The sequence below is a fragment of the Amborella trichopoda genome, chromosome 11, assembly GCF_054954075.1.
Source record: "Amborella trichopoda isolate Santa Cruz 75 chromosome 11, AtrichopodaSantaCruz75HAP2 v2.0, whole genome shotgun sequence".
NCBI classification, from domain to species: domain Eukaryota; kingdom Viridiplantae; phylum Streptophyta; class Magnoliopsida; order Amborellales; family Amborellaceae; genus Amborella; species Amborella trichopoda.
The window spans coordinates 37,359,715-37,376,467 of NC_142346.1; the positions used below are offsets into that span (position 1 = coordinate 37,359,715).

The 16,753-nt window shown below is 35.6% G+C and overlaps 1 protein-coding gene across 1 annotated transcript; it reads left to right on the plus strand.

The window, feature by feature from the left end:
• The first annotated feature begins 562 nt into the window (after positions 1 to 562).
• LOC18436790 (uncharacterized) lies at positions 563 to 9,607 on the plus strand. Its single transcript, XM_006847012.4, has 2 exons — positions 563 to 834; positions 9,103 to 9,607. Exons 1-2 carry the CDS (start codon positions 585 to 587, stop codon positions 9,420 to 9,422), a joined length of 570 nt encoding a protein of 189 aa, XP_006847075.1. The 5' UTR covers positions 563 to 584; the 3' UTR covers positions 9,423 to 9,607.
• Positions 9,608 to 16,753: the final 7,146 nt, after the last annotated feature.

Below are 16,753 nucleotides of genomic sequence, written 5' to 3' on the forward strand. Positions count from 1 at the left end.
ACATATCGAGTCCCAACAGCAACAGTGTAGGGATGAGCACGAAATACTGTAAATTAAATGCTGAATGGCGGTTCATGCAGGGAAAGAACATATCAATATTTGCATATTCATTCAAAAACATGAAAATTCTTAATGGAGTACCCTCATTTTTTATTGAATTCCTAAAAACCAATATTTATAATGAATTTTAATAATTTTTTCGGATTTTTTTGAAGCTTTATTCTGACCGATTCACCCGATTCCGATCCGGATCGCCGATTCGCCGATCCGGATAGGTTTTTGAAAAGCCCGATCCGGGTTACCGATCCGGTTTTTAAACCATTGGTTTCAACTTTCGATACATCTACGCCTAGTATCATTACTATTTTTAAAAATCTAAATTTTATAAAATCGGGAGAATCTTCTTATGCTCTCGGTTTCCCCTCCCTCTTGCTGGGTTTGGCCGCACCCCCAGGAAAACCAAAGCCACCATTTCTCTCTCTCTCTAAATAGCCTGCGTATTTCTCTCGAAGAGAATCTCAATCTCTCCTCGCCATGCTCTTTCCGTCCTGCAATAACTGAACCACTCATACATTGTAGCAGCAATGTCTTCCGCAACCGTTAACATTCGAATTTCCTCCACCGCCACTCTAACGAGACCGGGCAGCCCCTACTTGCTGCCCGCCTCTTCGTCGCTGAAGCTGACTGTGCCCTCTTCGTACATGATCCGGGGGGCTCGGGCACTACGGGCGGGCCTGAGAATCGGGGAACCTGATCCCGTGAGCCCTTTTTTAGTGAGAAGGAGAAGAGGGTCAGGAAATTTCGTTTGCGGTGCTCAAGATGCTCTTGCTCAAGGTAGACCGCTATTTGATTTTAAATGTTTAATTACGTTTTAATGTTTTCACAAATAAGGATTAGTTCTGTTTTTTTTACGTACCTGTTTCATATGTGTATTTTTCCCTGTATTTCTGGTATTTTCAGAATAATTGGAAGTTTTTTATCTTATCGTCCAACTGTTGTTTTAAGTTCGAGTGATATTTTTGTTCCCTTCAGTACAATTTTACAGTTAGAGTGGTTAATTATTTTTTGTTATTTTGCTTCGTTCTTTTTTGTTTGATTTGCTGGTGTTCATTTATGGTTATGAGTTTCTAATAGGAATGGATGGTGATTATTTGTTGTTCTTTGTTCATATATATGTTTGTTTATAAGGAAGGGGGATTATGGTCATCGTTTTTATTTGCTGTTTCTCTTGAAATTTTGCTAAATGAATTGTGTTAACCTCACATGTCAATATCTTTTTAGCTTTTTAGCCAAGGATTTCTGCCCTTTTTTTCTTAAACAATTTTAGAATCTGTAGTGTTTGTATTCTCTGTTGGAATTTCTTTCATAATTATTTGCTGTCTGGTTTATCGGATTATAGGATTGTTGTCACTTTTATGTCTGCCCATTATTTGAAAGCTCCTATCTCTCAGTGAATTATTACCTACTAGAAAATTTGGGGCTATGCTTTGGTGATAGAATGAAAGAGTTGGTCTTTTCGTAAGTTATGGTATGAGAGTGCTCATGCTTGCATCTGAGTCCTCGACTCTTTTGAGTTTTAAGGTATTATATGTGTTTGATACGAATTCTTTCTTGATTTTTCTATGTTCCTTTTCTTTGTATTTTGCAAACCCATCTGAGTTCATGGTTACTAGGCTGGTCTTGATGAGTTTGATATCAACTTCATGTTGGTTTCCATTGTTCATTTGTAGAAATTTTAATATTAGACTCGAGAGATGGAATGATCACACAAAAAATAGATGTGAATTTGGTTTGCATTAACATCTAAACAACTCCAGTTGGTTTGGGGCCTGGGAGCCTATAAATGGTTAATTATGAGAAGATTTAAAAAGACTCAAAAACATTTCAAATATATTTTTTATAATTTGTAGAGTAGCTAGCAGTGAATTTCCAATGTTTGCTAAGTTCTCACACTACTTATGGAAAAAAGAAGTGTGTTGAAATTAAGTTCTTCATAGCCCAGTGGCATCTTTATTGTGTTGTGACATAGCTAGTCAGAATCAATTTCACAAATAACCCCCAGAGCTTAATGCTCAGGAGCAACTTGGAAAGGAAAAAAAACATGATGACTCACATACAAAGAGTAGATCTTTGTGAAATGAGAGAGGAGATTGTGAAAAATAAATAAGTGTAGAGAGAGAATTATTGCGAAAGCAACAGAAGATATTCAACAAGAGAAGTAAAAAATTGCAGATGAGAGTAGCTCCTATGGTATGAAAATGACAATGCATTGTATGAGAGATGTAAAAGACTCTCACATGAGGTAGTTCTCTATCGATAGAGATATCTAGGACCCACTAAGCTTAGGAATGGCCTTATTAACCAAGGCAGTTTATAGTAGTACACAACCTACTTGCAGATGAGAGTAACTCTCTATGGGTATCAAACGACAACATATTGTATGAGAGATGTAAAGATTCTCATATGGAAAGTTCTCTATTAATAGAGATTTCTAAGACCCATTAATCTTAGGCAAGACCTTCTTGTTAATCAAGTTATGTATTGTACACAACCTATGTTTTTCTTTTTTTCTTTTTATCATTAGTACAAAACCTACGTGTACTATTATAAGTGGTTCCTTTTAAAGTAGCTACATGGAATCTGACTCTCTTAAACTGCATTTCTGAAGCTACCAAAAAATAAATAAATAAATTAATTAAATTATATTATACCTTTTGACTAGTAGCCTTGACTAAGCCCTATATTGTGACAGTGCCATCGTAGCAAAGTTGCTCTTATCTGACATCCATAAATTTCTATCAGTTTCAGTTGTTATTTTATTGTGGTTGGCTGGCCTGACCCCTCCCACGCCATTCCAACCATCGACAGCAAGCTCCCATTGAATTTGAAGAACATCGAAAACATTGGGTGAAAATGTTCATTCTTTGTTCTTCTATGGATCCCGTAACAAGAGATGTATCTCTCCACAAAACACTTCTTTCCAAATTCTACAAGTGGTTGGATATACATTACAGGACAATTGTCCCATGGAACTGTCGATCCTTATAAGGCACGATCTATGCAATGGGAATTTTGTAGCAGTTGGTATGGATTTTGACGAATCTAGTCTCATGGCTAAAATTACAATTCTGGAATTGCTAGTAGTGCCTATGGCAAGTTAAATATTGACGATTTCATTGGATAGACTGGAAGATATGATTGTTTTCACAGCGAAATAGATTGTGAGATCTTTAACAAGTCACGAATTTGAACCTTGGGCTTCAACCTAATTGTTTATATTTCGTAGCATGGAAAAATCGTCTATGCCCCTCGTGGCAGCCCCCCTCTGCCATGTGGAATAGGCATCCATGATTTTAAAATATTAAAATCATTCCCATTCACCATCCCCATGTATAGTATGGGTTCATACCCATTCACCATCCCCATGTATCCTTGATGGAGTTGAGTAACTGTGCCTGCTAAAAAAAAATAGGAGCAGCCTTAAAAGCGGACCACATCTCCCACAGTACATGGATATATGTGGATGATGGATGTTCAGTCAAAGTATCCAATGACATGCTCATACTAGGTATACAATGTTTTCCCAATCTTAAAACCTAGATATCCTATCTCTCAGAAAAAGTAACTCACATGGTTTTTCTGTTTAAAATCCTCATATTATTACTTCTGTTTAAGTATCTATCTCCTATGGGAGCATATAGCCTGATGTGTAAGCTAGAAGGTACATGGGCTAGCATCCATAGTCTATTTAGTGCATAGGTGATGAATATGCGCCATTTTACAAGCATTTTGACACACAGGCCAACATGTTGTTGTTTGGGTGGACCCATTTCTATCCTACCATCCCTTCTAAAAGTACATGAGAATCTACAATTATACGCATTGTGTTTCTATGCAACATTTACATAGTTGATTCTGTCTTGGTAACTTTATAAAGATAAGGTCATTTTGTTATTTAAGTTTCTACCTATCAAATAGTTTGTCTAGGTCACCATGTAATGTATATGTTTCAGATACTAGACTGAATATCCGACAAGATAGAGCCATCTCTATCAAGACGACAGATCCACTCTTTGTAGTATACAATAGGATCAATTATAACAAGTCACACACTCATATTCCAGAAATACCGAAACAAAGGAATTGCACGGTCGAATTACCTAACCTAGAAATCCAAGTCCTAAGTGATTCATTTATTTTTATTTTTTGTTTTTACCTGGTTTTTCTGTACCTTACTCACTGAGATTCCATCCAGTAAAACAGAAGAATTATAAATCTCCAAAATAATTGATAGAAATATTGCAAATAAAGCCATTGCGACCCCCATAAGGGTGTAGTTCCCCATCCCGGAGCTACTTTACCATATTCTAAATTCAACGGTTTAAATAAATCCTATACAATAGTCCGTCTTGGACCAGATCAGGAACTATCCTCCACGCTTTGTGTAACCATAAATTCTATTGCATTGGTTGAGATCTATTGACTTTGTATATTATTCCGTTATAAATAAACTATCTTATCCTGTCGTGGTATTGAAATTCTCTAATAATGGAAACTGCAACCCTAGTTGCCATCTCCATATCTGGTTCACTTGTAAGCTTTACTGGGTATGCCTTATATACCGCCTTTGGGCAACCCTCTCAACAACTAAGAGATCCATTCGAGGAACATGGGAACTAATTGAAATAATGAACCTCCCAGGAGGTTCATTATTTCAATTGAGATAATGAAAAATCATTTTATTTTTTTATTCGGAACCTTAGGCGGTTCTTGAAAAAAGATAGCGAAAAAAATTATCCCTAGAGTCGATACCAACAGGAATGTATAAACCAGTGCTTCCATAGATTCGATCGTGGTTTACAATGAAATTATATATAGCTTCCATATCTATTCATTTGGGATCATTTCCTAGAGAAAGAGTAACTTGAATCAATATTTTAGATTTCCTGTACTCTATACGAAATATACCAAACCAAATAGAGGCGAGACAGACTAGAGCAATGTTGTATCAAACTATTTGTCTCCTTGTAGTTGGATCTCCTATTTTTTGGAATGCTCCAAATTCTACTTGGGCATCCAAATCCAGGTCGATACCAGCAAAAACATCTCTAAACAAGGTTCTAGCACCATGACATTCTATAACCTTATATGAGATTCTAATACTAAAATACTAAAAAAGAAAGAAGTAAAAGTTAATGTTCTAACGAATCGCACGTAGAGATATTGATAACGCACACGGAGTTAACGGTATGAACTATCGAACAAATCATTCCATTCTATATTTTTCAATTTTATCTTCATTATTGACATCATGATATAATTTAATATTTTTCATTTTGATAAAAATTTGAGAAAAGCTATTCTCAAACTTCCATCACTAACCAAAAACTTTTTAACCTGTAAAAATGTGCCGATTACTCTATCACATTACATATGTAAACTTTCACTCCAATGCATATACTTATGGAAGTTACACTTTACCTAATAGGTTATAAAATGATAAGGAATGAAAATTTCACAAGGCTGTAGGTCACACTTTGTGATTGAAACCCTTAAGGCGTAAACTATAAAACTAAAACTAACAATGTCTAACACTTAAACATACAATACCTTGTGAACATTCAAGATCTAAAGATAATGTTTTTGGTTCAGTTTGCTTGAACCACATAATATTCATGAATTTGAATGTTAACTCTTTGTCTTTATCGCTTGGATCATACAAAAAATTTCTATACCTGTTTATTATTTATTTTATTTATGTACTTATTTATTTATTTATTTATTTAATTTTTATTTTTTTGGGGGAGTTTGGGGGGGGGGGGGGGGGGGGGTGGTGGTGAGGGTGTGGTGGGGATATAAACCCTTAAATATCTTCCCTACCAAAAGGTGAAAGACTTTCCAAAGGTGTCCTGCAACATTGGGGTTTTGATTTCACCCAGAAACCCTCTATGCTGCTGCCAAAGCACCAACATGGCTTCTTGAGACAAGGTTTGTTTTAAATTGTACTCTTTATCTTTCAGCACACTTTAGAATCACGCTAATGGAGAAAATTGTTAGATCTATGCAAAATAATTATTCGAAAGATGGTAGTTTAATGGAAAAAAAAAATGAAAGATTTTCACTGCCATGCAGCTTTGAATATCATTAATGTAGCAGAAAATGGTATTGTGGTGAAGACAAAAAACTGGATAAAAAATTATTTTAATTGAGATACATGTTACAGCTTACAGCAAATTTGGCTCATTTGCGAATGATTCTAAGTTGCATTATGCGCTTCCTAGCTTTGCAATACATGAATAAAATTTTCACCTATTCATTTGAAAATCTTCATGCAAACCCTTTTATGAAGGAGACTCATTAATCAAGAATGTTGGAGCACGGATAAAATATATAGTTTGAGCTTGTACTAATTTTTTGGGGCTTTTGGAGGATGTAAGCCTTGGAGCAGATAAAGAGAGTCATTGCATTTTGAAAGTCATAACGGGGAGGAATAAGAGGGCTGAGGTTTTGTAAATGATGATTGATCAGACTTCCAGTTTGGCCTTATTCATCTCATGAGGGCAAACTAAAAAATGCTCAAGGTTTCATGTTCCTTGTGTGAACAAGAAAAGGAGGTGCTGCATAGGTTATTTGCGAGGTCTAACCCTTCGTGCCCAATCATAGCAGCTGCGATTTCTAGTCTTGGGGCATCAGAATTATAGTTACCCGAATGGCCCACTGAGGTCCCAATCATAGCAGTTGCAATTTCTAGTATTGGGCATCAGAATTATTGCTACCCGAATCGCCCAGGAGGAAACTCGATTATGAAAGAAAAGAATCACGTTTCCAAGTTTCTCGAAAAGTGATTCAATTTAGTTTATGAATCTCGGTTCTTGGAAGCCTGGAACCAAGATTCCATATCGCAGACTTTGTGATTCTTAGCTACACAACAATGGGATTTTGCTTGTGCCGTTGTGCGAAATGTTGATTCCAAATTTTTAGGAATTGCGAATGTTAAAGTTGTTGCACACGGCATTAAAATCGAACTTTTAAATATGGGGAATATGTGAAATTTTTTATTTTATTGTTTTCTAATTTCTATCCTTGTTTTCGAATTCCATATTACTTTTTACCAACCCTTACCAAGTATAAATATTACTAAAAAAAATTGTTACTTCAAATTTAATAATTTTTGGTAAATGATGTGGGTACTAATGTAATATTGTTAAATATATGATGGGTACCAAGATGTGCTATTACTGCTTTTCTTCAAGTAGAGTGAGAGGATAAGCATATGAGCGAAGTGCCCTATGGTATTTTAGGTTAAATTAATCATTAAATATCAGAAATTGACTTAAAATTGAATAACTCAATCTTTAAAAGTCTCAAAACTACATCTAACAAGAAGAATTTCTATGTCATCTACTTATTTATAATTCAAGGAAAGGAGATAGAGGGAGCTCGTTGTTGTTCTCACTAGTTGTATGCCGCAGATCAGCTCCAGGCCTTGTAGGCGAAGGGTTGTTGGTAGACCGAGTCCATTGTATGGGATTGTTAACGAAGATATCATAAAGGTTGACATTGGTAATTTGACTAAATATATACAGACCAAAATTCAATCTTGTAGTAGTTGATAAAATTTAAATATTTTTTGAATACTTTTCTCATATGTTGAAGGGGACTGGTGTGCAATTCCAGTATGGGGAGAATCTCGATTCCTGAATGGTGAGAACCTTGATTCCAAGGTGCTGGGGACAATGATTCCAGAATTTTAGGAATCACGATTCTATATTTTTAGGAATCATGATTCCAATCTCATCGGATTGCGATTCTAGAATCCATTGAACTATGTGGGGTCAGGTGCGATTCCATATAGGTATGAAACTCGATTCCAACATGAAGGGACCGATTTCTACAAATAGGAAACACGATTCCTATTTTATTGGATCGGGATTCCAATATAGTGCGAATCACGATTCGTAATTCCGAATTGTATGGACAATGATTCCAATTTTAGGAAACATCTAATACATGTGATTCTGAATCCTGAAATGATTCGGAATCCTAGGCATTTCCAACAACTATAATCAGAATAGCTCTTTCCCAGAATGATCATCTAGTAGGCTGTGGGCAAATGGGGCAGATTATGTCTAACTGCAAAATTCTGGCCTTTCTGAGTAGAGAATGGAGAGTGGGTCAATAACTACTGAGTAGTGTTGTATTAAGTCGTTGGTGTAGCCTTCTTTTAAATCTTTCAACGGCCAGCATTTTAGATATGGTAGAAAGAGTATCTGATTAGCAATGGTTTGACATTCAATTTGTACTGCGGTTCTCTTACATTCTCGTTCTTTTTGTAAGAGGATGTATTATTTGTTTCACAAAGTTTATCATCCCAAATGCTTATTAGTTTGAACCTGGTTGTAATTTAGCATTCACATGGCTCTTTTTGTAATTTCCACCCTTGTACGTTTTGTACATGTCTACTAATTTCTTTTATTTGGTTTGTACATATTGTAAATACGCAAAGAGTGTTGTATTTAAAATATGTGCCTGGGTTTCTTTTATACATTTGAACAATGTGAAATTCCAAAAAGGTTTTCTTTTCTCCCATTTGAAACTCTGCATTTTATCATGTATGCTCTCAACCTAGAGTATATTCACTAACTCTCGAGCTCCAAGACCAGCTACATTTGACTCCCTTGTGCATTTGTGTACATCATTTATAAATCTCAATATGGTATTCTTCTTGCAAAGTAGTCACGCTCTCATCACACATACACACACACACATAAATAGAGGGAGGGAGGGAGGAAGGTGCTCCACCTGGGAGTTGACTCCTGTAATTGCCTGCAACTGTGGTTTGTCAATTACGGGGACTTTCACTGAAATGTATGCCATTTGCAGTTGGGATAAAACTGGTAATTCCTGTTTTTACTCCACTTACATAGTGGCAGCACACATAAAAAGGCCAAATATGCGACATCCGACCCACAAATGGTAGTTCATCCCCCAACTGCTCTTCCAAACCATGAGTTGATCATGGTTTGGGGTGGAATTCAGACAAGCTGTAGGATTGTTAAGCAGTAGACAAGTAAATGAGCTGTTTATGTTGAATTTGTGCAGCTGTGGAAGTTACTGAATCGTCTTGGAAAGATTCCGTTCTCGAAAGTGAGGTTCCTGTTGTCGTTGAATTTTGGGCGCCATGGTGTGGACCTTGCAGGATGATTGAACCTCTGATTGATGAGATTGCGAGGCAGTATGTGGGGAAAGTGAAGTGCTTCAAGCTCAACACTGATGAAAGCCCACAGGTTGCGACTGATTACGGTATTCGGAGCATCCCAACTGTTCTACTATTCAAAAATGGGGAGAAGCAAGACACTGTGATTGGGGCTGTACCCAAATCTGCATTAGTAGCAACCATCGAGAAACACCTGGTTTCCTAGAGAGCTATTTCTGGTGTTGCAATTATTCTTGATGGGGAATGTCAGGTTTCTGACCTTTTTTAGGTACACTGATCCTACTCAAAATAAAGTGACAATTACCCATAAAGGTTGCAATTAGTGATGGCCCTGTACATTATATATGTGTTTTCGAAGATTTTATTTAATTGTAAATTTGTTTGGGAATCCATGTTGCTTTGCTGCCTTTGCCATAACTTATTGCATTGGGGTATGCATTTATTGAGACTCCTGCGGTTACGGAGTTTACCTCACAAAAGTTGATGCCAATGTTTAGACTATGCAAACTTCAAAGTCTGGGTTAAATAAATATGTTCTATAGGTGCTTGAAAGTACACTTGTTGTTAGCGTTTAAAAACATGAAACCAGTCAAGAGCTGGAGCCTGAGATCTGCCGGTTCGATTCAGCCAAGCTTCAATAAGACTCAGTGGAGTCTATAAAAATATAATAAAGGAGGGGCAAGAATGGGTACAAATCAGGCAACTCCGGAGTTGGCGAGTTTTTAAGCACTCAAAGGCTCTCTATATTTCTTTTATAAAGATCAGATACACACAAAGACTCATGACTCTTATCGAATTGATTATGGAAAAAGGACAATAGACTTACATGCAGTAAATGTATGAAATTTATTAAACCTTGAACTACTGTTGAAGATTTTGTTTATAGAACTTCCTTTGTTCCACTCCTTACTTAATTTGTAAATGCTGTTGATTATTTATCATAGTGCCATGTGCCCATGTTTTTATGTGATAGGTAGAGAGAAGCACAAAAAGAATAGGAGTCAGTCATTGATACACTACCTTTAAACAATGAGTCAAAATTGAGTTGGAAAATTTGCTACTCTTGTGTTAGAACTTAGAAATCAAGTAAGTAGGGCTAACAACCTCCTAACTCTAGCTCCTTCACTGTTCCAGACGAAATAGAGGGTGGTAGTTTATACCAAAGAATCCAGGACATTTTACTCTATGTTAATAACACAATTAGCTTAGTAGGAGGTAGATAACTGCCCTATAAGTGTGCAAGTCATGAACTCTCGACGATGATATATACCAAGAAGAGGTAGATAATGTGGAGGGGTTAATCATACCAAATGCAGGTTGACTACATGCTTGTGTCTAAAAGTGAAGGTTAAACCGAATAATACGATGCTCAACCTTTTCCAGCTCAATCATTTGTTCAACTGCCGGTTCCACCTGCTTCAATCCAGCTTGAGCAACTGACGATTAATAATTTGTGAATGATGAACAGCTAAAAACAGTTTTGAGAAAATATTGTAGTGGTGTGGAGCTATGACTCAACCCTTTCAGATTGGAGTCTCTCACTTGCTGTACCCAAAAGTATCCCATCCACCTTTAGTATAGTTTTGTACAAATTGCTGATTACTGGCAAAGTTTGTGACAAATTAAAAAAGTCATGATGGAATCTTGAATTTTTGAGCTCTGATGAGGTGTAAAATGCTCCTATAGTGGCGTATGAGTTTTTCTTTTTGAAATAGGAAAACTTGGTAAAAACTAGAGAACCTAGACGTGGACTTCATACCATAATAGTATGGGATATCTCATTTTGGGAAAGAAATAAAACTGAATTTATTTCCAGGAATATTTATCTTAGTAAGTTATATAAATTATAATTTTATGTTCTAGATTTGTATTTGGGGAAGTATTTCACAAGGGTGCAGGTGCATATGGTGGCTCCTCAAACAACCATCTTGGAAATTGATTGAGGATCCAAAGCAGCCCCTGATCACCTGCATATCCATTTTCTCTCCTATTTCTGGAATTTGTAGCTCAAAATATGCACAGATTTGGCACATCTATAAATACTTGAAATGAATGGTTCAAAAAAAGTGGTGGAAGATGGTCTGATTTTAGGGCTCCATATCCTTATTCTTTTAGATCCATGATGCGGAGGTGAAGATAATGAATTTGCAGAATTTTGTGCACTAGAACTGGTACTTCTGGCAAGTTTTGTGGTGTTGCTGCACGCAACCACTGCCGTGCAAAAAATGTCCCGCTTTATATCTTTTAAACTATAATTTGAAGCTTAAAAGAAAAATTATTTAATAAATTTGATGTTGAACTTATGTATGTCGAGGTAAGAAAGTGAGTCGGTCAACAATTTAATTTTGAATAATGGATTAGCAATTTCAGTGTTATGCTAGATTTTGGCCTCAAATTTCTCATGTTCCAATTGCTTTTGTTTTTAATGTGGCGTATATCTTCTATATCTGTTCCTATTTAAATCTTGGGAAAATACAGTACAAACCCCCAATTTTCAAACTTATTCATGTTTAGCCCCTCCCAACCTTTTTCTTTCGAGCGGGAAAAAATTTCTTCAAGAACTATCAAGGCGCCCCATCCCCTCCATCCCCTCTGCTATCACCTTTCCGTATGAAATTTGACTTCAACAGTTTATCTTATACGATATCCTCTTCCCATCCTGTCTTTACCTTGTGGTACAAGAGAAATTGTTGATGTATGAAAGTGAGAAAAGGGTGGATGTATGTACAGAATGAGAGGGTATGTTTATCGTTTTCAAGGAAATTTAATGGTGCATAAAAGAGAAAGTTGGGAGGAGCTACTGCAATATAAGTTTGGAAATTGGGGTTCTTATGATATTTTCCTTTAAATTTAATTGAATTTTTTTTTTGCTTATAGCAAAAATTTTTTTTTTGTTCTTTCTACTAATTTTTATTGCCGTTTCTGTCATGTTTCCATTGTTATATCAGTCTCTCTCTTTCAATGAAGGTTCAGTCTCCTGACTTCCCCCCAAAAAAAAAAAAAACAAAAGAATAGGAATTGAACTCAAATTTCTTGCCTTCAGATTGCTAACATTTTGGATGCAGTGCCACTTCTGTTTCCATTTCCTTAAACTGGACTTTCCTTTTGTCCCCAATTAATATCTACTCTTGTTTCATTCTACTAGTTTCTCATTTAGACGAATACATATTCAAAATTTTCTTCTGGGCACAAGTATTTTGTTTATCAGTCATGAGCTAATGCATTGAATCTTCAAAGTGGCTGAACGCCTGCAGCATCTTCATAACTTTAAAAATCACATAAAAAAAAGACCATGTTTCATACTGATATGTACATAGCTATTTCCATTCAACGTAGTTCTGAGTCATTTCAGTTTTGGCATAACCAGTGCTATGAAACTGCTACAATTGATAGCTGATAACCCATTGCAATGTCAAACATAATATTTTTTCGCAATGATCTTTCACTCGTGTTATTATTTACAGAATAGAATGTGATAGCAGATTACTAGCTCATAGCATTACTCATTATTATTAGTATTGACATATGCTGGATTCCAGCCACCAGAATCATTCGTGTAAAAATTCCAGACACTTGTTGACCACCCACATATGGTGTTTATTAAGATAAATATATTCTCCGGCATAGAATTCACCAACATTGGTCAGTCTCCCACGTTCTCCGGATTGTCATTTTGCTCGAAAATGACATCTGACTTTTCCTATCATAATCTGCCCTCTTTTGAGGATCAGACAATGTGGCATAGGCAGAGTGTATTCTGATGAAATCATCCGCCGACTTGTTCCTTTGATCCGGAGAGACGACATCTGGGTGGCAAGTCCTCACTAGCTTTCTGTAGGCGGCCTTAATGTCGGCTTTTGAAGCATGGTATGAGAGGCCGAGATCGTCGTAGAGACAGTTTATGGGACCTGATGTAGTCTTTGTATGCGTGTTGTATTTGGGTTTGGGGCGTATGCTGGTGGTTGTTTTGGTGGTGGTTTTAGAGAGAGGCCAGATGAGGCCGGCTGTTGAGAGGAGTGAAACTACCATGGAGGAGGGAGAGTCTTTTGCTGATATGGGTCTTGTGCCAACCCCTGGAAGAAGCTTTTATAGAGAAAAATTTGATGAGTTTCTCAATGTGAGGGAGAGAGAGAGGGGGGATTGGATTCTGGTTTTGATTGAGACCACAAATAGAGTGGGGAGCGGGGGCCTCTTTTGTTGAGAGAGAGAGAGGGGGACAAGTTGAAGAGGTTGTTAATTGGAGAGGGGAAGAAAGAGAGGAAGTTGATGTACATATAGGAGAGAGAGAAGAGAGGGGAAGCCATGGGTTTAACTCTTAGTCGAATTCCACGTGGGTAATAATCCAGTTGTACGAAATCCTTATCCATTGGGAATTGCCTAGATCGGCAGCTGAGTCATCCCTTTTACAGCCACAAATATAGTATACTTTATAACCACATATACTGTCTTTGAACTCTCAGATCTTGATCTGAGAGCTTTTTATTTTTAATTTTTTATTTTTACTTGATAAATTATTATGAAGCAAAATTTGGGGTATGATAGATCTGGCAAGGGCACACTTGATAAAAATAATAAAAAAATATTTTTGATGATGAAAAATTACTGAAATACCTTTAAAAATTTTAAAGATATTTTGGTTATTTATTTTTATGATAAATACAATGTACATAACCATTGTATATAGAAGGAAGCTTGAAAAACTTGAAATCTATATAATATTATTTACTTGAAGCCAAAATATTTTATACTCTTGCACGAGAGTACGGAGTCCATTTACACCCCACCTAGTAAAATTTAATTTAGTATTAACTTTAAGATCTCAAATTTTGGGGATTTTATTCTTTGAGCTATAGGCTAATCCAAATAAAAAATATTTCCTAGCACCTTCTACCCACTAGAAAAAGATAATAATATCTTACACTTGAACACATGTGGGAGTGCGATGTAACTGCTAAAAAACTGAAAATTTAGAAATTTTTTTTTGAAAATAATCATCTAGTAGTCATTAAGCCATCCATTCCTAAAATTTCACATTGAGAAAAACCTTCCAAGTGGTTATTTGCTCGAGGGAATAGATGTAAAGAAAGAAGTTGTCCACAAGGAAACAATTTATCTTTTGTATATGGAGGTTATAATCATTCTTGTCTCTTAGATTTTAAAATGGATGGTTTTTAGTGTGTCATTGAATAGTCACATAGTTCTAAAAAAAATTTCTGAGATTTCGTGACTCACTTAAGCCATTCAATTGGACATCCAATGAGTGAGAATGATTGTGATCTTCATGTACAAAGATAAATGGTCTCTTTGTAAACAATCTCATAAAAAATATTTTGAAATTCACTTAGCTGTGGATTCATCCAAAAGCGTTGGATTACGTCACTGGGTCCTTGCAATTTTGGCAAGCCCTTTCTTTCAAACTTTATTGCTTTAGGGAAACTCCCCTGTTTATAGTTTTGATCCAATTTTAAATGCACATGGAAAAGTACGTGGTCTTGAGCTGGGATAGTTGGAAATGGATAAATGTCGAACAGTTCTTCTCTCATGGGGATTTTCATAATTTTCTCTTGCTTTGGGATTCAGGTTTTCTAAATAAATCATGTTAAGCAAAATGGGATTAATAGTTTCCATTTAAGTTATGTAATACATAGAGTAACAATTAAGTTATCACCCCCTAAATTTGTTAGGGCAGTTTTTTTGCTTGTCTTTGCTGGCTCCAAGCTTAAAAAAAAAAATGGATCGGTGACTCGAGTTGTCTGTACCCATACCTGTGTCGAATCATCGAATCGGTCGAATCGGCAAGTTTTGTCCTAAATGTTTTTCAAAAAATCACTATAAATCTCTAAAAACAGTGTGTTTTTTTAGTTTCTTAAAAAAAATTAGGAGTGATGCATTACATAGTTTCATTATTTGCAAAAATATGTGAATATTGAGACGTTGTTTCCTTATTTGGATGCTTGTATGATTATTAATTATAATATAGTATTAAAAATAATTTACTATACAAATAAGAATAAATTTAAAATTTGTTTTATAATATCATCTAATATAAAAAATTTGTCTTTACAACTATAAAAAAATACATTATATAATTTATAATGTAAATAAATTAACAAATGAAATACAAGATTTAGTTTCTAATGTCTAAGCGTTTAGAAACTAAAAAATCTAATTTTATCTTTGGAAAACCATATGTGACTTTAAAATGGATCTCAAATTTTAGATTAAAAAAATATCCAAAGTTACTCTTTGTCCAAGGGAGTAAATGTACGAGGCTCCATAGAGAGTATACACTATGAGGCCCTTAAATTTAAGGGTGCGGTTGGTATATAGCCGTGCCTCAATCAAAGTAAAGTGCACCTTCAAATGGTATCAAGAAATGTGGTTTCAATACTAGAAATCTTTGTGATAACTTTAAAATACCATCTTGAATTATAAAATTTCAAGCTTAAAACATAGCGTGTAGATGGAGCATATCTATGAAAACTTTAAAATCTTGAAAATTGGCAATCCAAAAATACATTACAAGATGCACTATTTTTAAACTTTGAAATCTATTTTTTTCTCATGTCTATGCATCTTGAAGTCGAGATGATTAATTTGAGGATATTTGAGCATCAAAACAACCTTTTCTGGTGAAATTTTTGTGGTGCGCCCTAATTTGATAGTTTAGAGCGTATATAAACTTTTTCCTAAATTTAATCCTTCCTTAGGGGAAATTTGCTCTGGTGGATCACATGTGAGAACTTTCATTGTCATCGTTGTAGTGCCTAACCCTGACTACGACATATTCCAAAGAATGTACTTCCTGTCATTTCGCAATATACTAAGTCATATTCAAGGACATACAAAATCTGTAGTCTCATTGGTCATCACCATCCACTGAAATGGTGGACGGTTGAAGTGAAAGATGGTAATATAGAGAGAGTGGGACCGGCCATTGTTTCAGGGTTTTATAGTGATTTATTAATCTCTTTGGATTGAAATAAAAAATGGCGGGTGTCACATGGGGAAGGGTGGTGATCGCATGGGCTCCTTGGCCTTTCTGTGTTTGTTTAATGTGATTTAAGGGCTTTTTAATTAAACTAAATGTGTGTTCCTGAAAAGAAATTGGATTATCGAATTAATTAAAGGAGAAAGGCACTGAAGTAGATGATTAATGATTTTCTAGACGGTCGTTCCCCTCAATCAGGCCTAAGAATCCGTTCCTTTGGAATTTAACGAAAATGGTTTGATAGGGCTGCAGCCCTATCAAAATAAGTAAAGCTTCACTTCATAGCTCATTGAAAGTTGCAATTCAAGCATTGAGGATCCTTTACAACTTGAACATTATGTTTGTGAAAAAGAATTGAGATTTAAAGCTCTAAAAATAGTGTATATTGCAACAAATTATCTAGACCGTCCATTCCACCCTAAAAATAAGTGTTTTTAGATCCTCAAGATTTGTATCATTTTTTTACTTTCAAATTTCATTGTTGGTGTTGAAAATTGATTTTAAAGCCATTATGGAGATTTATGTCGCCAAAAGTGCAGGAGAGG

What these genes read in the sequence shown, in the direction of transcription:
- LOC18436790 (XM_006847012.4), top strand. Translation starts at nt 585, where the DNA reads ATGTCTTCCGCAACCGTTAACATTCGAATTTCCTCCACCGCCACTCTA. An exon ending in TCAAGATGCTCTTGCTCAAG is followed by an intron (nt 835 to 9,102) that starts GTAGACCGCTAT and finishes GAATTTGTGCAG; the next exon opens with CTGTGGAAGTTACTGAATCG.